Here is a 25,737-nt window from a genome sequence, read left to right on the forward strand (position 1 = left end):
CTCCGGTTTCCTCCCACACTCCAAAGACATACAGGTTTGTAAGTTATTTGGCTTCAGTAAAATTGTAAATTGACCCTAGTGTGTAGGATAGTGCTGGTGTACTGTGTGGTCTCGGTCAGCCGAAGGGCCTGTTTCAGTGCTGACTTCTCTAAAGTGTACTGTGCAGTGAAAAGCTTTGTTTTGCATGCTATCCAAACAGATCTGACGATCCGTATATAGATACATCAGTTCAAACCCAAGTACAATAGATACAGAGGGAGATACAGACTGCAAAATATAGTTCTCAGCATTGTAGCGCATCAAAACCAGAGACAATGTCCAATGGCCACAATAGGGTAGAGGTGAATCAGACAGTATCCTAGCTTACGGAAGCCTGATAACAGGGAGGAAGAAACTGTTCCTGAGTCTGATGGTGCACACTTTCAAGCTTCTGTACCTTCTGCCGTCGGGAGCGGGGAGAAGGAATGACTAGGGGGGGGACAAGTCATTGATTGAATTTCAAGAATCTGTTGATCAAAGAGTATATTATCCAGAAATATAATTGTTCTTGTGCTACACTGTGCTTTGTTCTATGTTCTATGTTTAGTTTAGTTTTGAAATACAGTGTGGAAACAGCCCCTTCAATCCACCGTCCATACCTATCAACGATCACCTGGGTACTAGCTCTATCCTACACACTAGGGGCAATTTGCAGAAGACAATTAACCTCCAAACCTGCACTTCTTTGGAATGTGGGAGGAAATTGGAGCACCCAGAGAAATGGGGTGGCATGGTGGTGCAGTGGTAGAGTTGCTGCCTTACAGCGCCAGACATCTGGGATCAATCCTGACCACGGGTGCTTAGGAAAAAAAACTGCAGAAGCTGGTTTAAATCGAAGGTAGATACAAAATGCTGGAGTAACTCAGCGAGTCAGGCAGCATCTCGGGAGAGAAGGAACGGGTGACGTTTCGGGTCGAGACCCTTCTTCAGACCGATGTCAGGGGAGGGGGCGGGACAAAGATAGGATGTAGTAGGAGACAGGAAGTTCTATATTCTACATTTCTATGACTGTTATAAAAAGTCTGTCCCCCGATTACAATACACTTTATTTGACGCCGTCTCTTACAAGGTAAACCAAGAACTGCCAACTGACGATGTAGTTCCTGATTTTAATGGCGGTGATTTCTTGTTGGCCATTAATGGCAAAGGTCACCAGAAGATAGGTTCCCAGAACAGTCAGAGATCCCCCTGTAGAGGAAGCAAACACAACAAGCAAACATTTACCATGTTTAATGTGCCAATGTCGATCAGTTGCATGTCACGTGCTTACTTTATCTCAAGTTATACTCTGCAAAAACTGGACAGATACCTTAATGGGGACAATTGCTTTATCTGCTTTGACAGGTGATTATTTAACATGTATTCCAACAAAGCATCTCTGGAGTGGACGCCTCTGGGGTCACGAATGAGGGGACACCGAGAGAATAGGAGGGAGGCACGGTGGCGCAGCGGTAGAGTTGCTGCCTTACAGTGTCAGAGACCCGGGTTGGATCCTGACAATGGGTGCTGTGCAATGTACAGAGTTTGAGTGCGACCAGTCCCGGCAGGGAGGTGGGATGGTTGAAGGGCGAGGGTTGGGGATGGTGGGCATGTGGTTTGCAGGGAAATAAATGGGGGAACGAGACTGATTGAGAATGATCAGCCATGATCACATTGAATGGCGGTGCTGGCTCGAAGGGCCGAATGGCCTACTCCTGCACCTATTGTCTATTGACGGAATTGCTCCGAGATTGGGCATGGAATTGATGGGCCAAATGGCCTCCAATGTCACACGAAATTATGAGAAGTACTTCTGCAGTATATAAATAACAGAATTATTTACTTACCCAAGATATCTGAAGAGCGCAATCTCTCCTTCAGGAACACCACCGAGATTGCTGCACTCGCTAAGCAGAAGGAATATTTTCGTTATTAGTACAGGGTATTCACACTTGTTACATCAGTAAGCAAAAAGAACAGCAATTCATTGCTGCTTTAGAGTGCGAGAGACCTGGGTTCGATCCTAATTACGGGTGCTGTCTGCACGGACTTTGTATATTCTCCCTGTGACCGTGTGGGTTTTCTCCGGGTGCTCCGGTTTTCTCCCATACTTAAAAGGCGTCCAGGTTTGTAGGTTAATTGACTTCTATTTAAAAAATTGTAAATTGTAAATTGTCCCTAGTGTGTAAAACAGTACTAGTGCGCTGGTCGGCATGGACTTGGTGGGCTGAAGGGCCTGTTTCCACTCTGTATCTTTAAATTATCTAATATAAACAATGTAATTTAAATTAGGTAGCTAATGTAACCCCACTTTTTAAGAAAGGAGGGAGAGAGAAAACAAGGAATTAGAGCAGTTAGCCTTACTTCGGTAGTGGGCGAAGATGTTGGAGTCGTTTATTAAAGATGTAATTGCAGTGCATTTGGAAACCAATGGCAGGATCGGTCAAAGTCAGCATGGATTTATGAAGGGGAAATCATGCTTGACTAATCTTCTGGAATTTTTTGACAATGTAACAAGTAGAATGGATAAGGGAGAGCCAGTGGATGTGGTGTATCTGGACTTTCAAAAAGCCTTTGACAAGGTCCCACACAAGAGATTAGTGTGCAAAATTAGAGCACATGGTATTGGGGGTAAGGTATTGACATGGATAGAGAACTGCTTGGTAGACAGAAAGTAAAGAGTAGGAATTAACGGGTCCTTTTCAGAATGGCAGGCAGTGACTAGTGGGGTGCCGCAATGCTCAGTGCGGGTACCAGTTATTTACAATATATATTAACGATTTAGAGGAGGGAACTAAATGTGACATCTCCAAGTTTGCGGCTGACACAAAGCTGGGTGGCAGTGTGAGCTGCGAGGAGGATGCTATGAGGCTGCAGGGTGACTTGGATAGGTTAGGTGAGTGAGCAGATGCAGTATAATGTGGATAAATGTGAAGTTATCCACTTTGGTGGCAAGAACAGGAAAGCAGATTATCAACTGAATGGTGTCAGATTTGGAAAGGGGAAGGTGCAACGTGACCTGGGTGTCCTTGTACATCAGTCACTGAAAGTAAACATGCAGGTACAACAGGCAGTGAAGGAAACTAATGGCATGTTGGCCTTCATTGCGAGAGGATTTGAGTTTAGGAGCAAGGAGGTCCTTCTGCAGTTGTACAGGGCCCTGATGAGACCACACCTGGAGTATTGTGTGCAGTTTTGGTCTCCTAATTTGAGGAAGGACATTCTTTCCATTGAGGGAGTGCAGCTTAGGTTTACCAGGTTAATTCCCAGGATGGCGGGACTGACATATGATGAAAGAATGGGTCAACTGGGCTTGTACTCACTGGAATTTCGAAGGATGAGAGGGGATCTTATGGAAACATATTAAAATTTTAAGGGATTGGACAGGCTAGATGCAGGAACAATATTCCCGGTGTTGGGAGAGCCCAGAACCAGGGGTCACAGAGAATAAGGGGTAGACCATTTAGGACTGAGACGAGGAAAAACGTTTTTACCCAGAGAGTTGTGAATCTGTGGAATTCTCTGCCACAGAAGGCAGTGAAGGCAATTCACTGGATGTTTTCAAGAGTGAGTTAGATTTAGCTCTTAGGGCTAACAGAATCAAAGCATATGGGGAAAAAGCAGGAACGGGGTACTGATTTTGGATAATCAGCCATGATCATATTGAATGGCGGTGCTGGCTCGAAGGGCTGAATGGCCTACTCCTGCACCTATTTTCTATGTTTCTATGTAAACTAAACTCACCAGATTCAATGAAGGTCTCATGGACTCCCCTGAAAGTATGGGCCACATTTATGTACAACATCATGAGAAGAATAGATCGGGTAAAAGCACTGAGTCTTTTGACCAGAGTAGGGGAATCGAGAACCAAAGGACATAGGTTTAAGGTGAAGTGGAAATATTTAATAGGAAGTTGAGGGGTAACTGTTTTTTTTACACAAATGAGGGCGGGTGTATGGAACGAGCCGCCAGTGGAGATAGTTGAGGCAGGTACTATCGCAACATTTAAGAGACATTATACATGGATAGGACAGATTTCTGACTGCGTTTGTGCCTTCTTGCTAATGAGAACATTAATATCTATTCAGGAGCCGGCCGCACAGATGAGTAAATCTAATGAGCAATCCAGCACAGGAGTCATGATCTTTATCGCAGGTAACCATAGCAACAAGGGAGGTATTTGAAGTTTCGCACTGTGATCGTGTTGGGTCAGTTTGGTTACTACTTTGCCTATTCAGTAAGTTTCAATGAGGTCTACCCTCATCCTTCTAGACTTCGGCAAGTAGAGGCCCAGAGCCGTCAAATGTTCATCAAGCAGAAAGCATACTGTTGGGTTGCATCACAGCTTGGTTTGGGAACAGCTCTGCCCAAGACCGCAAGAAATTGCAGAGTTGTAGATGTAGCCCAGTCCATCACACAGACCCACCATTGACTCCATCTACACCTCACGTTGCTTCGGAAAAGCAGAAACTTGACCCATCCCGGTCATTCCTCCTTCTCTCTGCTCCCATCTGGCAGAAGCTTGAAAGCGCGCACCACCAGACTCAGGAACAGCTTCTTCCCCTCGGTTATCAGGCTTCAGAATGATCCTTCAATTAGTAAGGGTACTGTCCGATTCACCCCTACCCCATTGTGGACATTAGACCTTGTCTATGGAACTGATGCACTACAATGCTGAGAACTGTATCTATCCTGCACTCGCTATCTTTCCCTTTGCTCTACCTTTTGTGATTGAGTTTGAACTAACGGCAGCGGCTCACTAGCAGTCTGTTCGTCTTTTTTCCTTTTTTTTTTTGTTGTGTGTCAGTGTTGGGATGGTTTTTATATATTTTTTTGGTTGTGTATGTGTGGGACGGGGTGGTGGTGTGGGGGGGGGGGGGAAACTTTTCTCTTCCTCACGGCGCGGGGTGCGGCTCGGCTGCGGGGCCTAACATCGCCCGGTGCGGCTTGGCCGCTGGACTTTACATCGCCCGGTGCGGCTTGGCCGCTGGACTTAACAGTGCCCGGTGCAGCTCGGCCGCGGGACTTAACATCGCCCGGTGCGGCTCGGCCGCGGGACTTAACATCGCCCGGTGCGGCTCGGCTGCGGGACTTAACATCGCCCGGTGCGGCTCGGCCACGGGACTTAACATCGCTGGTGCGGCTCGACCACGGGACTTTACATCGCCCGGTGCGGCTCGGCCACTGGACTTAGCTGCGCAAGGCTTGGTCGCGGGCCTTTCATCGCCCGGTTCGGCCGCGGGACGTTTCAGCGCCCGGTGCGGGGACTGTGCGGGTCGGTCGGGGACAAGCTGTCTGTCCGTGGGCGTGGGGAAGAGAGTGGAAGTTTTGTTGCCTCCATCACAGTGAGGGGGTGTTTGGAGTCACTGTGATGGACGTTTGTGTTGGGGTTATGTGTCTTGTGTTCTTTTTTTCTATGACTGCTATGTAGTTTCGTTCGGTACTTCGGTGCCGAACGACAAATAAAGCTCTGTTATACCTGTTATATACCTGTTATATATAGTCTTTCACTTTTGAATAGCATGTAAAACAAAGCTGTGCACTGTACCTCAGTACCCATAACAATAATAATCCTAAAACTAAACCTGGGTACTGCTTTATCAGATTACCCCCCTACCATTGACTCCATTTACATTTCACGCTACCTCAGCAAGCCTACCAGTATAATCAAGGACGTGTCTCACCCCAGACACTCCCTCTTCTCTCCCATCAGGCAGGAGGTACAGAAGTGTAAAAACGCACACCTCCAGATTCAGGGACAGTTTCTTCCCAGCTATCATCATCAAACCAAACCAATCTATCAACTAGAGAGCGGTCCTGAGCTACTATCTACCTCTTTGGAGACCCTCAGACTATTTTTAAATCGGGTTTTCCTGGACTTTATCTTGCACTAAACGTTATTCCCTTTATCATGTATCATGTATCTGTACACTATGGACATCTCGATTGTAATCATCTATAGTCTCACCACTGACTGGATAGCACGCAACAAAAGCTTTTCGCTCTGTACTCTAGTGCACGTGACAATAAACTAAACTAAACTAAATCAAAGGTCCTTTCTGATATCTCGGGTAGTTCGGCCACATTGCACGTTTCTGACATGTTTAAAAGACGGGTCTGGCTGATATTTATCTCTCAGTCCACAGGTTATGTTGTTTTGCAAAGCTTCCTGTGTGCAATTTGGATTTTGATTTTCCTGCATCAACAATAAAGAGCTACACTACATTGCTCCAAATCAATTTACCTAGAACAGTACAGCACAGGAACAAACACTTTGACCCACAATATCTGTGTCAAACGTGATGCTGAGATTAACTAATCGCATCTGTCTGCATGTGATCCAATCCCTCCTTTCTCTGCAGGCCCATATGTCTATTTAAGTCCCTTAAATGCCACTCTGGCCAGTGTGGACAAGATGGGCCGAAGGGACTGATTCCATGCTGTAAAACTCTAGAGTCGGGGGGTATGGGGAGAAGGCAGGAACAGGGTACTGATTGAGAATGATCAGCCATGATCACATTGAATGGTGGTGCTGGCTCGACGGGCCGAATGGCCTACTCCTGCACCTATTGTCTATAACTCTCTATGATTCTATGGTGCCCAAAACTGAACACAACAGTCTAAATTCCTCAAAGGAGTGCAATGGTGGTGGTGGTTGCTAATCCTTAGTAGCTTTGTAGTAATCCTTAGTAAATGTCATCCTTACCAATAACAGATACACATCCCAATGGGGCCACCAACGTCGCTGGGGCAAAGCCGTAAGCAGCAAAGTTCCCCAGCTCACCCAATCCCATCAAAAATATTCCACACCACCACAGCTTGCTCTTGTAGTAAGGCTTTAGGCTCTTTTGACATAATAACCGGACGTGTGTGTATTTCTGCAACAGAGGAAACAAAACGTGGGATTACTAGCAAGAAAACATATCGACACCCACTACAAACAAGACTGTCGGCAATTTTTTTCTTCTTTAGTTTAGTTTCGACTTCCCACCATCTAGTCCATCTACTCTTCACACTGCCTCGGGAAAGCAGCCAACATAATCAAGGACTACTCACACCCTCATTGCCTCTTCTCCTATTTCCCATTGGGCAGAGGTTACAAAAACTGGCACTAGATTCAGGAACAGTTTCTTCCCCACAGTTACCAGACTTTTGACTCATATGCTAAGAATGAACTTCCCACTCTTCCAATCAACCTTACAGTGGCCCTCGCACTTTTTTATCTGCACTATCTCTGGTAACTGTATAACTATATTCTGTACTCTCATGACTTTCTTTTTAGCACTACCTGTTGTACTCATGCATGGTATGTTTTGCCTGGGCAGCACACAAACAAAGATCTTCACTGTATCTTGGTAAACAATAAATCAAAACAATAAATCAACCAATCTATTCACCCACCAAGCACGATGGCGCAGCGGTAAAATTTATACTTCACAGCGCCAGGGACCCGTGTTGCTCTCTCTGTGACAGCGTGGGTTTTCTCCGGGTGCTCCGGCTTCCTCCCACATTCCAAAGACGTGCAGGTTTGTAGGTTAATTGGTCTCTGTAAATTGTCCCTGGTGTGTGGAATAGTGCTAGTGTTTGAGTCGACATGAACTTGGTGGGCTGTTTCCATGTCGTATTTCCAAACTATATAAATATATCTTTGTGTGTCTGTGTGTGTGCATGCGTGTGCCTGTGTGCATGTCCACGTGCTTGTGTAGGTATGTATTTGCATAAATATGTATATATCGGTGTGTGTGTGTGTGTGTGTGTGTGTATGTATGTGTGTATATATATATATATTTTTTTAAATTATCGTTTATTATATTGTTTACAGAGTACAATGCTTACATATTCTGTTGTGCTGCCTCAAGTAAGTATTTCATGGTTCTGTTTAGGACATATGACAATAAAACACTCGTGACAGGGTTCTATGTAATTGGAGCCAGGCATAGCGCCACATATTCAACCCTCTCGCAATAAAGACCTGCTTGTTGAACCTGCCCGCAAGGAGGAGGTATCCCATAGCAACGCACTCATGATTCATAGGCACCATCAAGCCTGCTGGGTGCACATTTAAATATGTGATCAAGGGAGGTGAATCTCTGATTAGCTCATGCTGGAGAGAAGGGATTTGGTAATGTTAGGAGAGTACAGGTAAACAGGTGGAGACAGAGGAATATTATTCTGCCCTGTTTACTCACATCAACAAAGGGAATGGTGGCCACACCTATACAGGAGAACAAAGACCCATAGGTCACGGTGCCTACTGATCCCTCTGTCGATCACTGTGGGTGACATAGACTATGTGGTCTTTTGTTCAAGTATTTTCACTATTATTTACCATCTACCTCATTGGAGACCCTCGGACTATCTTTAATCGGACTTTATCAGGCAACTGGACATCACCTTGCACTAAGCATTATTCCCATTATCCTGTGTCTGGATACGGGTGCACTGGGGACAGCTCGATTATAATCGTGTATAGTCCTCGCTGACTGCATAGCATACAACAAAAAGCTTTTCACTGTACCTCGGTACGCCTGATAAAAAACGAAACAAAGCACATCTCTTGTCTTGATGATAGACATAAAATGCTGGAGTAACTCAGCGGGACAGGCAGCGTCTCTGGAGAGGAGGAATGGGTGACGATTTGGATCGAGACCCTGCTTTAGAGTGAGAGTCAGGAGAAAGGGAGACTGGAGCTATGGAAGGGGACAAAGAGAATGTAAGGTGTGAAAACGACAGATCAAAGCAGACGATGATCAAGGAAATGTAGAATGGTTCATTGTAGACAGTGTACAGATATACGATAAAGGGAATAACGTTTAGTGTGAACGAGTGATCGGCAGATGACATGGACTCGGTGGGCCGAAGGGCCTGTTTCCATGCTGTGCCTCTAAAACTAAAACTATGCATAAATTATTCAACAAGGCACAAAGTGCTGGAGTAATTCAGCGGGTCAGGCAACATCTCTGCGCCGGCTGAGTTACTCCAGCAATTTGAGTCTTATTATGTAAACCAGCATTTGCAGTTCCTTGTTTCTACATAAACAATCCAAGACTGCGTAAAGAAAAAGATTGTTCAAAAAAACGAATCATGAATGCTACATTCCTCTCTGCATCCCCCATGATTTGTGTAATACTGCTGACGTTAGAACCGTTTAGTTAATATTGTTTAGTGCAGGATAAAATCTAGCAAAGTCCAATGAAAGATCGCCCGAGGGTCTCCAATGAGGTAGATAGTAGCTCAGGACTGCTCTCTAGTTGTTGATAGGATGGTTCAGTTGCCTCATAACAGCTTGGAAGTATTTGCCTTGTTAATTCTCTATGCCTGATTCCTGAAACCTGTTGGACTGGGCAGTGCAGAGTTGTGGCAAGTGAAGCCTCCGCTAGGACAATAAAGAAGAAAGGACGTTCCAGTATTTTACAGCCTTGTCTCCACTTCATCTGCGAGTCAGTAAGTTAACAGTCCAAATCACACCCCAGACCATGAATCCCAAACACACTGCAGTCGAGGGAGGAGTGTGGTGTTCGTAAGTTCACAGGTTCATAAGTTATAGGAGCAGAATGAGGCCATTCAGCTCATCAAGTCTACTCAGCCATTCAATCATGGCTGATCTATCTTCCCCTCTAAACCCCATTCTCCTGCCTTCTCCCCATAACCCCTGACACCCGTACTAACCAAGAATCTGTTAATCGCCATCTTAAAAATATCCAATGACTTGGCCTCCACAGCCGTCTGTGTCAATGTATTCCCTTTGACTAAAGAAATTCCTCCTCATCTCCTTTCTAAAGATATGTCCTTTTATTCTGAGGCTATGGTCTCTCATCAAAGACTATTCCACTAGTGGAAACATCCTCTCCACATCCATTTTATTCAGGCATTGAATGCGATGTTAAAATTAGGGATTTGTCTGACCAGTCAGACGAACATGACAAGCGGCCTGTTGTGGGAGGTTGCTACATTACAATTGTGCCAAATGGCTTAAATAGTCGTAAAGTGCCCTGCAATGTCATATAAAGCTATTGCTCAAGAGTAACATTCATGGCAAGCCTGGTTGGAACAAGAAGGGGATGCTGGAGTAAGTCAGCAGGTCAGGCAGCATCTCTGGAGAAAAGGAATAGGTGACATTTTGGGCCGAGGCCCTTCTTCAGACTGAGTCTGGGAAAAGGGGAACGAGAGATATGGACAGCATTTAAGACAAATGAATGGAAGATGTGTAGAAAGCAACGATAATCATGGAAATGTGGAGCCCACAATGGTCCATTGTTGGCTGTGGGATAGGTGATAAGACGTTATAAAGACAGTGGAACTCAACAGGACGACAGTAAAACTAGCACGACAACTAGGGTGGGGGAGGGACAGAGAGAGAGAGAGAGAGAGAATGCAAGGGTTACTAGAAGGGTTTCCAGCTTTTTGCATCTGTCTTTGGTTTAAACCAGGACCTGCAGGTCCTCCCTACACAAGAGGTGGAGGGGATTCAATGGTTCTTTATTGTCACGTAAGCACAGCACGGTGAAATTCTTTTGCACAACCCACAAATACACAGTCGTCATGCTATAGCGCCATTTTCAAAGAGTTTGGGCGACATGTGTCAGATGAGGGCACATTAGGATTTGTAAATGCGATTGAGAATTCTAAAAGTCCGTTCCCTGGGGGCGTCAGCTTGCTGTGGGCGATCAATAGAAGGCAGTGTGAATGCAGAGCTTGGCTGGTTATGTAGGATGGGGAATGTTTCAAAGGTTACAATCCAATTTGCTCTCCAAGTCAAGGACTAGTTAGTCAGGACTCAATCATTCAGTTGATTGAGCATGGGGAAACAGCCCTTCGACCCACCAAATCCACATTGACCATCGATCACCCTGTTCACACGAGTTCTATATTATCCCACTTTCCCACTCCATACACAGAAACCCGCACATCTCTGGGATGTGGGAGGAAACAGGAGCATAAGATCGTACGGAGAACGTGCAAACTCCACACAGACAGCACCCGAGGTTAGGATCGAACTCAGGTCTCTGATGCTGTGAGGCAGCAGATCTACCAGCTACGCTACTGTGCTGCCCTAATTTCAGTACACATGACTCTAACAAACCTGAATCTACACCTATTATTGATTATTGTACAGTTTAGACTTTAGACTTTTTAGAGTTTTAGACTTGAGATATAGCGCGGAAACTGGTCCCTCATTCTGCCAAGTCTGCGTCGACCAGTGATCACCCCATATACTAGCACTCTCTTACACACAATGGACAATTTACAATCCTTTTACCAAAGCCAATTAACCTACAAGCCTGTACATCTTGTGAGAGGAAACTGAAGCACCCGGAGAAAACACACACGGTCACAGGGAGAACGTACAAACTCCGTACAGACAGCACCCGTAGTCAGGATCACACCCGGCTCACTGGCACTGTAGAGCAGCAACCATACCGCTGCACCACTGTGCTACTCCTGCTAGTTATTTGTGGTGTTGTTGTGTTACTGGGTCCGTAAATCTACAGCAGGCAAGAATTTCATTATACGACACCAAATGCTGGAGTAACTCAGCAGGACAGTCAGCACTTATGGAGAGCATGAATAGGTGATGTTTCAGATTGAGACCAGTCTGAAGAAAATTCAGATAAATAAAACAAAAACACTTCCAAGATACAGAATGTTACAATACCTGAATATTTAGAGATATACTGATAAGGATATTTCCAGTTATCGCTAAGATTGTTCCCAGGAGGTTTGTCTAGAGAAAAGAAAACGAGACATTGGTAAGAACAAGTGGGTAATCACGTAAACCAAACCTACATTAGTTCATATGTTATAGGAACAGAATTAGGCCATTCAGCCCATCGAGCCTACTCTGCCATTCAATCATGGCTGATCCACTTTTCCTTCTCAAACCCATTCTCCTGCCTTTTTCCCCATAACGTTTGATGCCCTTCCTAGTCAGAAACCTGTCAATCTCCGCTTTAAAAATACCCATTGATGGTCTCCACAGCCATCTGCAACAATGATTTCCACATGTTCACCACCCTCTGGCTAAAGAAATCCCTCCTCATTTCCTTTCTAAAGGTATGTCCCTTCTACAAACAGTAGAAACAGAGAAGTGTAGATGCTGGTTAATACATAAATGCAAAGTGCTGGAGTAACTCAGTGGGTCAGGCAGCATCTCTGGAGAACACAGAGAGGAGGAAGGCATGGATCCAACAGGCAATGAAGTAATGTTGAGGTCCTTTGCAGGTCTGGGCGATCGAGGCCTGCAACAGCGGGAGAAGAATATCTGTAGAAGGGTCACGACCCGAAACATCACCTGTGCATGTTCTCCCTCAAAGCTTAACCCGCTGAGTTACTCCTGCATTTTATGTTCTTTTGTAAACTAAATGTATGATAGGTGTCAACCTCAGACAATCTGGTTCTTTAGACTTTAGACATACAGCGTGGAAACAGGTTGCGGCCCACCGTATCCGTGCCATCCAGCAATCACCCCGTACACAAACGCTATCCTACACACGAGGGACAATTTACAATTTGCAGAAGCCAATTAACCTACAAACCCGCACGTCTTCGGAATGTGGGAGGAAACCGGAGCACCTGGAGAAAACCAACACAGGTCACGGGGAGAACGTACAAACTCCGTACAGACAGCACCCATAGTCAGGATCGAACCCAGGTCTCTGGTGCTGTCAGGCACTAGCTCTACCTCTACCACTGCGCCACTTTTCTCATTGAGGAAGTACTTATATAAACATTAAATTGCATGAACAGCATTAGTGCTGCCACCTCACAGCTCCAGGGACCCAAAATCTCTATGACTCTCCATAGGAGTTTGTGGGCATGTTAGAGGGATATTCCAGGATGAAACAGGCACTTCGGCCCACCTCTTGCACTACCATGGGCAGCACAGTGGCCCAGCTGATAGACCGCCAGAGACCAGGGTTCGATCCTGACCTTGGGTTCTGCCTGTGTAGAGTTTGCACATTCTCCCTGTGACCTCGTGGGTTTCTGCCATGTGCTTTGGTTTCCTCCCACATCCCAAAGATGGGCGGGTTCGTAGATTAATTGGCCCTCTCTAAAATTACCCCTAGTGTGTAGGAAGTTATACGTATGTGAAAGTGGGATAACATAGAACTAGTGTGAACGGGTGACCGATGGTCGGCGTGGACGGGCCGAAGGGCCTGCTTCTGCGCTAAACTAAACTAAAACTAAACCATGGACTGGTTTTCTACTTGTTTGTTTTTGCACTAACGTCTTGTATTTTTGCATGGCATTTTTCATTTCACTGTAAAATTTAGGTAAAATTTGTGTTTCTGTGTGTTGTCTGAGTTTATTTGCCTGTGATGCTACTGCAGGCAAGATTTTCATTGCAGAGGGAAGGAACAAAGGAGGACCCGGCGTGGGAGGACCGCCGTGAAGGTGGGGGGGGGGGGGGAACACAGGGGGAACTGACGCGGGAGGAGGACGAGGAATTTGTAACTTTGTAAGCGCCCTTTATGGTCGACCATTGGCATACCATGGGAAAGTATGCAAGCAAAGAATTTCACTGTGGCTTGTCACATGTGACAATAAAGTATTTAATTCAATTCAATCTGCACCTCACCGTACTTGTGTACATGTCAATGGACGTGATCTAACTCGTGTCCACTCCAACTCATTTAAACTAATCCCACTCTCTCCCTACATTCACATCAACGGCACAGTGACACATCGTTAGAGTTGCTCCTTCACTCTGACAGTGGAGTTAGGCATAGGATAGAAAGGTCAGAATGAGAATGAGAATGGGAATGGGAGTTAAAGTGTTTGGCAACCGGGAGATCGCGTAGGCCAAGGCAGACTGAGCGCAAGTGTTCAGCCAAACACCTCAGGATAGACACAAAATGCTGGAGTAACTCAGCGGGACAGGCAGCAACCCTGGATAGAAGGAATGGGTGAGAGTTTGGGTTGAGACTCTTCCTCAGATTGAGAGTCAGGGGGAGAGGGAGACACAGAGATAAGGAAAGGTAAGGTGTGAAAACGAAACATCAAAGAAGATGCAGTTCAAGGAAAATGTAGAATAGATCATCGTTAGCTAGTAGAAGGTGACAATGAAGCAAGCAGAGATAGATTTTAATCAGGGGACAGTCAGATTGGTTGGAGGACTAGGAAAGGGAGGGATGGAGAGAGAAGGAAAGCAAGGGTCATTTGAATTTAGAGAAGTCAATAGAAGCACCTTAGGAACTTAGGAGGGTTGCTTCTCACTGTTGTGTTAGGTCTCCCGAGCTCCACTGTGTCTCCACTGCCTGCAGGGACCCTTGCCTCAGCAAAGTACAACACTATTCAGGTGCACAAATGACTTGTAGAAGAGCCACTCGCAGCCAGTTCCAACCCATCCCATGCTTTAGGGCATACATTTATTTTCCCTACACCACCCATGCAGAAGTATTTGCATAAGAGCTTATAGAGGTGTCCCACTTTTTAAGAAAGGAGGGAGAGAGAAAACGGGAAATTATAGACCAGTTAGTCTGACATCAGTGGTGGGGAAGATGCTGGAATCAATGAAAAAAGACGAAATTGCGGAGCATTTGGATAGCAGTAACAGGATCGTTCCGAGTCAGCATGGATTTACGAAGGGGAAATCATGCTTGACTAATCTTCTGGAATTTTTTGAGGATGTAACTAGGAAAATTGACAGCGGAGAGCTGGTGGATGTGGTGTACCTCGACTTTCAGAAACCCTTCGACAAGGTCCCACATAGGAGATTAGTGGGCAAAATTAGAGCACATGGTATTGGGGGTAGGGTACTGACATGGATAAAAAATTGGTTGACAGACAGAAAGCAAAGATAAATGGGTCCCTTTCAGAATGGAAGGCAGTGACTAGTGGGGTACCGCAAGGCTCGGTGCTGGGACCGCAGCTATTTACAATATACATTAATGACTTGGATGAAGGGATTAAAAGTACCATTAGCAAATTTGCAGATGATACAAAGCTGGGTGATAGTGTGAACTTTGAGGAAGATGCTATGAGGTTGCTGGGTGACTTGGACAGGTTGTGTGAGAGGGCGGATGCATGGCAGATGCAGTTTAATGTGGATAAGTGTGAGGTTATCCACATTGGTGGTAAGAATAAGAAGGCAGATTATTATCTGAATGGTGTTAAGTTAGGAAAATGGGACATACAACGAGATCTGGGTGTCCTAGTGCATCAGTCACTGAAAGAAAGCATGCAGGTACAGCAGGCAGTGAAGAAAGCCAATGGAATGTTGGCCTTCATAACAAGAGGAGTTGAGTATTGGAGCAAATAGGTCCTTCTACAGTTGTATAGGGCCCTAGTGAGACCGCACCTGGAGTACTCTGTGCAGTTTTGGTCTCCAAATATGAGGAAAGATATTCTTGCTATTGAGGGCGTGCAGCGTAGGTTTACTAAGTTAATTCCCGGAATGGCGGGACTGTCATATGTTGAAAGACTGGAGTGGCTAGGCTTGTATACACTGGAATTTAGAAGGATGAGAGGGGTACTTATCGAAACATATAAGATTATTAAGGGTTGGACATGTTAGAGGCAGGAAACATGTTACCAATGTTGGGGGAGTCCAGAACCAGGGGCCACAGTTTAAGAATAAGGGGTAGGCCATTTAGAACTGAGATGAGGAAAAACTTTTTCAGTCAGAGAGTTGTAAATCTGTGGAATTCATTGCCTCAGAAGGCAGTGGAGGCCAGTTCTCAGGATGCTTTCAAGAGAGAGCTAGATAGAGCTCTTAAGGATAGCGGCGTCAGGGGGTATGGGGAGAAGGCAGGAACGGGGTACTGATTGAGAATGATCAGCCATGATCACATTGAATGGCAGTGCTGGTTCGAAGGGCCGAATATCCTACTCCTGCACCTATTGTCTATTGTCTATAAAATCATGAGAGGAATAGGTCATGTTGATGCACAGAGTCTCTTGCCCAGGGAAATCAATATCCAGAGGACATAGGTTTAAGGTGCGATGTTGTATTTTGGGAAGTAAAAATGGGCAGCACCTAAATAGTGAATGGTACAACTCTGTGGAGTGTTGTAAAGCAGAAGGATCTAGGAGTGTAGGTACATAGTTCCTTGAAAGTGGCGTCACAGGTAGATATGGTGGTCAATAAGGCTTTTGGCACATTGGCCTTCATCAAAGTACTGAGTATCGAAGTTGGGAGGTCATGTTGCAGTTATATAAGGCATATGTGTGATGCATTTAGAGTATTGTGATCAGTTCTGAGCACAAACTTTCTCTGCACCACGTTACCGTAAAGATGTTGTCAAGTTGTAACGGGTGCAGAGAAGATTTACGAGGATGTTGCCAGGACTCGAGATTCCGAGCTATCGGGAGAGGTTGAGCAGGCCAGGACTCTTCCTTGGAGCGCAGGAGCATGAGAGGTGATCTTATAGGGTGATCGGGTAAAAGCACACAGTCTCTTGTCTTGCGTAGGGAATTGAGAACAAGAGACATAGGTTTAAAATGAGGGGAGAAAGATTTAATAGGAACCCGAGGGGTAACTTTTTTCCACAAAGGGGAGTGGGTGTATGGGACGAGCTGCCGGAGGAGGTAGTTGAGGCAGGGACTATCGCGACATTTAAGAAACAAGAAACAGGTACATCGATAGGACAGGTTTAGAGGGATATGTGCCAAAAGCAGATTAGTGGGACTAGTGTAGATGCGGCATGTTGGTCGGTGTGGGCAAGTTGGGCCGAAGGGCCTGTTTCCACACTGTATGACTCTATGGCTGAATGCAGTGGTATTTTGAGTTTTGCACCACCTGTTACCCTTGTGTACGGTTTGATTGCGCTCATGTATAGAATGATTTGACTGGATAGCACACAAGCAAATGCTTTTCCCTGTATCTCGGCACAAGTGAGAATAATAAACTAATACCGATATGCGTTGGAGGTCCCACAGAACCTGCCTCTGTCCACAAACTGGTGATGGTCCACGCCAGTAACACAAGGAATGAACTGCTCTCCGCACTGATGCTCATTGTTCATCAGACCACAACAGGTCCATTGTACAGGCTCTAACAACACACTGGAGGCTGGGGGGAGGGGGGGGGGGGAGTGAAAGATTGGCTGTCCCAAACTGGCACGGGCCCTAGTCCCTCCCACTAAACTCCTCATCATCACTGTCCTTCCAATCATTCTATCATCTCAGGCAGAGTTACATCATTTGCTTCTCAGACTGCTGCCCCTAGTTCAACTATGCCCTCACCAACTAGTGAGCGCTCCTGATCATTGTTACTTTTTTTGCATATCTTTCATTCATTTGCTCTATATCCCTTCACATCACTGTCTATATCTCTCATTTCCCTTGCTCCTGACTCTCAGTCTGCAGAAGGATCTCGACCCGAAATGTTGCCTTTTTCTTTTCTCCAGAGATACTGCCTGACCCACTGAGTTACTCCAATTTTTTGTGTCTACCATCTACCTCATTGGAGACCCTCAGACTATCTTTAATCGGACATTACTGGAGTTTATTTTGCACTGATCATTATTCCCTTTACCCTGTATCTATACACAATGGGCGGCTCGATTGCAATCATGCACAATCTTTCTGCTAATAGGCACAAAGTGCTGGATCAACTCAGCGGGTCAGGTGGCATCTGTGAAGAGAAAGGATGGGTAATGTTTCGAGTTGGAACCCTTCTTCAGACTGAAAGTAGGGAGGGGGGGGGGGGGGGGGGGGGGGGAACTGGAGGTAAGAAAAGGCCAGAACAAATAGTTTTTCCGCTGACTGGATAACACGCAACCTGACAATAGACTAAAAGGGGAAAAACCCAAGACAGACACAAAATGCTGCAGTAACTGCAGGCCAGGCAGCATCTCTGGAAAAAAGGAATAGGTGACGTTTTGGGTCGGAAACCTTCTTCAAACTGAAAGATATAGGGGGTGGGGAGACTGGAAACAAGAAAAGGCCAGAACAAAGCAGGGCCGGCAAAATATAACCACAGGAAGGGAAGAGTGCAATGTCTACAGAAGGGAAGTGACACAGCTGGCGTCCTGGTGCCATCGCAACAACCTGGAGCTCAATGCTCTCAAGGCAGTGGAACTAATTGTACACTTTCGAAGGGATCCCCTTCCCCTCCCCCCACTCACCATCAACAACACCATAGTCACATCTGTGGAGTCATTTAAGTTCCTTGGAACCATCATCTCCAGGGACCTTAAATGGGAGGCCACCATCGACTCCACAGTCAAAAAGGCCCAACAGAGGATGTACTTCCTGCGGCAACTGAAGAAACACAATCTGCCACAGGCAATGATGAACCAATTCTATACTGCCATCATTGAGTCCGTCCTCACCTTCTCCATCATGGTCTGGTTTGGCTCAGCCACCAAGCACGACATCCGGAGGCTGCAACGGATCGTTCGCACAGCTGAGAAGGTTGTTGGCTGCAACCTTCCCCCCATTGATGAACTGTACACTGCAAGGGCCAGGAAGCTAGCGGGCAAGATCATCTCTGACCCCTCTCACCCTGCCCACTAACTCTTCGAAGCACTTCCTTCTGGAAGGGGACTCTGGACTGTCAAAGCAGCCACAGCCAGACATAAAAACAGCTTTTTTCCACGAGTGATAGTTCTACTCAATAACCAAAGTCTGTAGTCACTTTTTTGCTCTGGTTTATTTTCACCCACATGTTTAGACTGTAATGGTGTATCCTTATTGTTTTGATGTGGTTCTGCTTTATTCTTAATTATTAACTGTATGTTTTGTGTTGTCATTTGTGAGCGGAGCACCAAGGCACATTCCTTGTATATGCATACTTGGCCAATAAACTTATTCATTCATTCATTCATTCATTCATTCATTCATTCATTCATTCATTCATGTTGTCTGGGGAAGATGTGCTAACGAGAGGAATACAAGGATGCTAACAGTGGAGCTGGTAGGTTGATTAAGTTGGGGGAGGGGGGAGAGAGTGGGGAGGGGAGGGATGTAGGAACACAAAAAATCCTAGGATGGCACGTCAGTGTCGTACTGAGGGAAGCCAGCGCTGGCAATGGTGCCACCTTACACTGTTAAGTTAAGGCCTTTTCTCCCTCTGTCTCTCTATCCCTCCCTCTCTCCCTATCCTCACCCTCTCATCTCATCTCATCTCATCTTTCTCTCCTCCAATTTCTCCTCTTTCCACTCTCTCCGCTGCTTTCCCTCCCTCCCTCCTACCTCTATATCCTCTCTTTCCCTCTCCCTACACTTCTCTCTCCTTATCTTGCCTTCTCTCTCTCTCCTCAGTCTCTCCACTCTCTTTCCTCTATCCCCCCTCCTCACCCTCTCTATTCTCCCCCCCCCCCCCCTCCCCCTCACTCTCTCTCACTCTCTCTCTACTCGTTGTCTTTTGGAGTATTTGGAATATTGTGTGCAATTCTAGTCCCCCCCATGGGAGGTTTTGGGAAGGGTGCGGTGGTGGTCTGCAAGGCTGAGATGTGCTCTGCATGTGGGGTGGAAGCAGGTTTAGCTGGGACGGAATACACAGAGCCGCTGCTGCATGGTTGTGCAAAGCCCAATACTGAAACATGAGCTGGAAGGACAGGACCACCTTGCTAACCTGCTGCTGCTCAGCCACATCAGCGGTGCTGACTTTTCGAGGTTTACTTTAGGTTTACGAGAATGATCCCAGGGATGGTGGGGTTAACGTACGGCGAACCTTTGGTGGCGCTGGGGCCTCCACTCGCTGGAGTTGAGAAGGATGAGTTCTTATAGACAATAGACAATAGGTGCAGGAGTAGGCCATTCGGCCCTTCGAGCCAGCACCGCCATTCAATGTGATCATGGCTGATCATTCTCAATCAGTACCCCGTTCCTGCCTTCTCCCCATACCCCCTGACTCCGCTATCCTTAAGAGCTCTATCTAGCTCTCTCTTGAATGTATTCAGAGAATTGGCCTCCACTGCCCTCTGGGGCAGAGAATTCCACAGATTCACAACTCCCTGACTAAAAAAGTTTTTCCTCATCTCTGTTCTAAATGGCCTACCCCTTATTCTTAAACTGTGGCCCCTGGTTCTGGACTCCCCCAACATTGGGAACATGTTTCCTGCCTCTAACATGTCTAACTACTTAATAATCTTATACGTTTCGATAAGATCCCCTCTCATCCTTCTAAACTCCAGTGTATACAAACCTAGTCGCTCCAGTCTTTCAACATAGGACAGTCCCGCCATTCCGGGAATTAACCTAGTAAACCTACGCTGCACGCCCTCAATAGCAAGAATATCCTTCCTCAAATTTGGAGACCAAAACTGCACACAGTACTCCAGGTGCGGTCTCACTAGGGCCCTGTACAACTGCAGAAGGACCTCTTTGCTCCTATACTCAACTCCTCCTGTTATGAATGCCAACATTCCATTGGCTTTCTTCACTGCCTGCTGCACCTGCATGCTTCCTCTCAGTGACTGATGCACTAAGACACCCAGATCACGCTGTACGTCCCCTTTTCCTAACTTGACACCATTCAAATAATAATCTGCCTTCCGATTCTTACCACCAAAGTGGATAACCTCACACTTATCCACATTAAACTGCATCTGCCATGCATCCGCCCACTCACACAACCTGTCCAAGTCACCCTGCAGCCTCATAGCATCTTCCTCACAGTTCACACTGCCACCTAGCTTTGTATCATCGGCAAATTTTCTAATGGTACTTTTAATCCCTTCATCCAAGTCATTGATGTATATTGTAAATAGTTGCGGTCCCAACACCGAGCCTTGCGGTACCCCACTAGTCACTACCCACTAGCCTGCCATTCTGAAAGGGACCCATTTATCCCCACTCTTTGCTTTCTGTCTGTCAACCAACTTTCTATCCATGTCAGTACCCTACCTCCAATACCATGTGCTCTAATTTTGCCCACCAATCTCCTATGTGGGACCTTGTCGAAGGCTTTCTGAAAGTCGAGGTCCACCACATCCACCGGCTCTCCCCTGTCAATTTTCCTAGTTACATCCTCAAAAAATTCCAGTAGATTTGTCAAGCTTGATTTTCCCTTCGTAAATCCATGCTGACTCGGAACGATCCTGTTACTGCGATCCAAATGCTCCGCAATTTCGTCTTTTATAATTGACTCCAGCATCTTCCCCACCACTGATGTCAGACTAACTGGTCTATAATTTCCCGTTTTCTCTCTCCCTCCTTTCTTGAAAAGTGGGATAACATTAGCTACCCTCCAATCCACAGGAACTGACCCGGAATCTATAGAACATTGGAAAATTATTACGAATGCGTCCACAATTTCTAGAGCCACCTCCTTAAGCACCCTGGGATGCAGACCATCAGGCCCTGGGGATTTATCAGCCTCGAGTCCCATCAGTCTACCCAAAACTTTTTCCTGCCTAATGTGGATTTCCTCCAGTTCCTCTGTCACCCTAGGATCTCTGGCCACTAGCACATCTGGGAGATTGTTTGTATCCTCCTCAGTGAAGACAGATCCAAAGTACCGGTTCAACTCTTCTGCCATTTCCTTGTTCCCCATAATAAATTCCCCTGCTTCTGTCTTCAAGGGACCCACATTTGCCTTGACTATTTTTTTCCTCTTCACATACCTAAAAAAGCTTTTACTATCCTCCTTTATATTATTGGCTAGTTTACCCTCGTACCTCATCTTTTCTCCCCGTATTGCCTTTTTAGTTATCTTCTGTTGCTCTTTAAAAGAGTCCCAATCCTCTGGCTTCCCACTCTTCTTTGCTATGTTATACTTCTTCCCTTTTATTTTTATGCTGTCCTTGACTTCCCTTGTCAGCCACGGGTGCCTCTTACTCCCCTTAGAATCTTTCCTCCTCTTTGGGATAAATTGATCCTGCAACTTCTGCATTATTCCCAGGAATACCTGCCATTGCTGTTCCACAGTCTTCCCTGCTAGGGCCTCCTTCCAGTCAATTTTGGCCAACTCCTGCCTCATGCCTCTGTAATCCCCTTTGCTATACTGTAATACTGACACCTCCGATTTTCCCTTCTCCCTCTCCATTTGTAGAGTAAAACTTATCATACTCTGACGTTTCATTAAAATTTTCCAAATAGAAAAGTTGATGCGGAGAGGATGTTTCCACTAGTGGGAGAGTCTAGGACCAGAGGGCGGAGCGTCAGAATAACAGGACGTATCTTTAGGAAGGAGATTAAGAGGAATTTCTTTAGTCAAAGGGTGGTAAATCTGTGGAATTGATTGCCACAGACGGCTGTGGAGGCCAAGTCAATGGGTATTTTTAAGGCGTAGATTGACAGATACTTAGGGGAAAAAACTGCTGGTTTAAATCAAAGGTAGACACAAAATGCTGGAGTAACTCAGCGGGTCAGGCAGCATCTCAGGAGAGAAGGAATGGGTGACATTTCGGATCGAGACCCTTCTTCAGACAGATACTTGATTGGTACGGGTGTGGGGGGTTATGGGGAGAAGGCAGGAGAATGGGGTTGAGCGGGAAAGATAGATCAGCCATGATTGAATGGCGGAGTAGACATACGAGTTTGTAGGTTAATTGGCCTCTGCAAATTGTCCCTAGTGTGTAGGATTTTGTTAGTGTACGGGGTGATCACTGGTCAGCACGGACCAGCTGGGCCAAAGGGCCTGTTTCCATGCTATATTGCTAATCTCTGGTCTAAAGCACCCAAGTTAGGGATTGAACGCGGGATCTGGCGCTGTGAGGCAGCAGCTCTACCCACCGTGCCGCTGTAGATGATGAGCAGATGGAGACAGATAGGGAGATGGTCGACCAACTTGCGATCTCTGTGAGAGAGTAGGCACTCAGTGGACTGAATGGCCACATCTCTTTCTGATTCTATATATTCTGGATCAATGCCAGACAGAGGGGTGTAGAATGTGCAAGTAGGAATCAGATTGAACTTTTGTTTTTAGTAGAGCTTTCTACAGGTACACCTCTCTCCACACTACACCAGGTTATGCACCTCCCTGCCACAGTCTAGTTTAGTTTAGTTTAGAGATACCGTGTGAAAATAGGCCCTTTGGGCCAATAGATTCCAGGCCGACCTGCGATCCCTTTGCACTAGCACTATCCTACACACACTAGGGACAATTTACAATTCTTACCGAAGCCAATTAACCTGCAAACCGGTATGACTTTGGATTGTGGGATGAAACCGGAGCACCCGAAGACAACCCATGCGGTCACAGGGAGAACGTACAAACTCTGTACAGACAGCACCCCGTAGTCACAATGGTGCAGTGGTAGAGTTGTTGCCTCACAGTGCCAGAGACATGGGTTCAATCTTGAACTTGGGTGCAGTCTGCGTGGAGTTTGTACATTCTGCCTGTGACCATTAATTTGCAAGTCGAGTCAGTAGTAAGGAAGGAAAATGCAATGCTGACATTTATTTTGAGAGGACTAGAATATAAAACAGGCTTGTAATGCTGAGACTGCATTTGGACTATTGTGAACAGTTTTGACCCCCCGTATCTGAGGAAGGATGTGCTGGTGTTGGAGAGAGTCCAGAGGTTTACAAGAATAATCCCAGGAATGATTGAGTTAACATATGATGAGCGTTTGAAGGCACTGGGCCTGTACTCGCTGGTGTTTAGAAGGGTCATAGAGTCTTAGAGTGATACAGTGTGGAAACAAGATATTCGGCCCAACATGCCCCAGCTACACTAGTCCCATCTGCCCGCTTTCGGTCAATATCCCTCCAAACCGGTCTATCCATGTACCTGTCTAACTGTTTCTTAAATGTTGGGATAGTCCCTGCCTCAATTACCTCCTTTAGCAGCTTATTCCATACACCCACCACCCTTTGCGTGAAAAGGTTACCCCTCAGATTCCGATTAAATCTTTTCCCCTTCACCTTAAGCCTATGTCCTCTGGTCCTCGATTCACCTTCTCGGGATGATTGGGTTGATGTATGAGGAGGGTTTGGTGGCTCTGGGCCTGTGCTTGCTGGAGTTTAGAAGGATGAGGGAGGGAATCTCATTGAATCCTACCAAATAATGAAATACCAAATAGAGTAGATGTGGAAAGGATCTTTCCAGTAATAGGAGAGTCTAGGACCAGAGGGTGCAGCCTCAGAATAAAAGGACGTACCTTCAGGATGGAGATGAGGAGGAATTTCTTTAGCCAGAGGGTGGTGAATATGTGAAATTCATTGCCACAGACTGCTGTGGAGGCCGGATCATTGGGTATTTTTAAAGCGGAGATTGATTAATAAGGTTGTTTAAGGTTATGGGGAGACGACAGGACAATGGGGTTGAGAGAGAAAAATAGATCAGCCATGATTGAGTGGCAGAGTCGACTCAATGAGCCAAATGGCCTAATTCTGCTCCTATGGCTTCTGGTCTTATTCTGAGGGAGTAGTATCTCCCAGGATGCTTGCCCTCTCCCAAAGACTGACATTAGTTTATTTTAGAGATATAGCAGGTAAACAAGGCCTTCGGCCCAAAGAGTCCATCGAGACCAGTGATCCCTGTACACTAGCCCTATCCTACACACAATTTAGATTTTTTTCTGAACCTACAAACCTGTACATCATTGGAGTGTCAGAGGAATCCCACGCGATCCGGGGAGAAGGTACAAACTCCGTATAGACAGCAGCCAAGGTCAGGATCAAGCCCGGGTCTCTGGCGCTATGAGGCAGCAACTCTACCACTGCACCACCATGTGTACCTATCCCTTGCCCATCTGTGAGCTTATTGAGGTGAACAAAATTTCAAGGATGTTCAAAGACTTTTTCCCAGGGTAGACAATTCTAAGACCGATAGTGAAATGATAGTGAGATTTAAGAGATTTTTGGATAGGCACACGGATATGCAGGTGACTTTAAAGATACAGCTCAAATAGAGGCCCTTCGGCCCACCGAGTCCGTGCCGACCAGTGATCGCCCCGGACACTAGCAATATCCTACACTTTAGGGACAATTTACAATTTTAACAAAGCCAATTAACCTACAAACCTGTACGTTTTTGGAGTGTGGGAGGAAACCGGAGCTCCCGGGGAAAACACATGCAGTCACAGGGAGAACGTACAAACTCCGTACAGACAGCACCCGTAGTCAGGATCGAACCTGGGTCTTTGGCACTGTAACACAGCAGCTCTGCCGCTGAATAACCGTGCCACCCTGCCACTGATCCTCTTTGCCCCAATCCCATCCATCAATGGGACACCTGAAATGACCATCCATGAGCTGGGTTGTGATTTTTTTTTGTTACACATTGATTAGAGCACTCTGCATTTTTTTAAGCCACATTCACTTAATACACAGAAAACAAATAACAAGCCCAGATATGATAGTCCTTAAACAGGCTTCTGTGTGACTCACAATGCACACCTCCTTCACACTGACTAATGCAAACATTTCCCCTGCCAAAACATTGCACATTGCCAATGATTTAATTAAACTGGAACAGCCGGGAGAGAGTTTTTTTAAATTCAATCTGTTAAATCAGAGGAATTTTCAATAGGCCTTGATTCACATCGCTTAAAAGAGAATTAATCAAGCATCTGAACAAGAGGAATATTTTATTAAAAATTTGGAAGACGCAGGGGAGATATATGTTTTAATTCTGTTCATGCATGGAGTTGTGGTGTGCTGTGGTATGCTGTGCTGTGCTGTGTCGAAAGGTAATGGTTGTACATTCAACATTGACTGAAGCCACAGCCAAGAAGGCACACCCAAGCAAAGCCTCTGCTTCCTGAAAAACTCAGCATGTCTCCGAGAAATTCAGCATGTCTCCAAAACCTCTTACAAACTTCCACAGATGCACCATAGAAAGTTCATAAGTTATAGGAGCAGAATTGGGTCCAACAAGTC

The 25,737-nt window shown here is 45.9% G+C and overlaps 1 protein-coding gene across 2 annotated transcripts in view; it reads right to left on the reverse strand.

Annotated features, from left to right (window-relative positions):
• nipal2 (NIPA like domain containing 2) overlaps positions 1-25,737 on the reverse strand; it is a 58,400-nt gene that overhangs the window by 22,570 nt on the left and 10,093 nt on the right. For both annotated transcript variants that reach the window (XM_078398043.1, XM_078398042.1), the window contains exons 2-5: positions 11,675-11,743; positions 6,725-6,896; positions 1,866-1,925; positions 1,106-1,227 (exon numbers count right to left, since the gene is read on the reverse strand). In XM_078398043.1, coding sequence (XP_078254169.1) covers positions 1,106-1,227; positions 1,866-1,925; positions 6,725-6,896; positions 11,675-11,743 — 423 coding nt within the window. The remainder of the gene's footprint in view (positions 1-1,105; positions 1,228-1,865; positions 1,926-6,724; positions 6,897-11,674; positions 11,744-25,737) is intronic.

This window comes from Rhinoraja longicauda, chromosome 4 (assembly GCF_053455715.1).
Source record: "Rhinoraja longicauda isolate Sanriku21f chromosome 4, sRhiLon1.1, whole genome shotgun sequence".
In the NCBI taxonomy this organism is placed as follows: domain Eukaryota; kingdom Metazoa; phylum Chordata; class Chondrichthyes; order Rajiformes; family Arhynchobatidae; genus Rhinoraja; species Rhinoraja longicauda.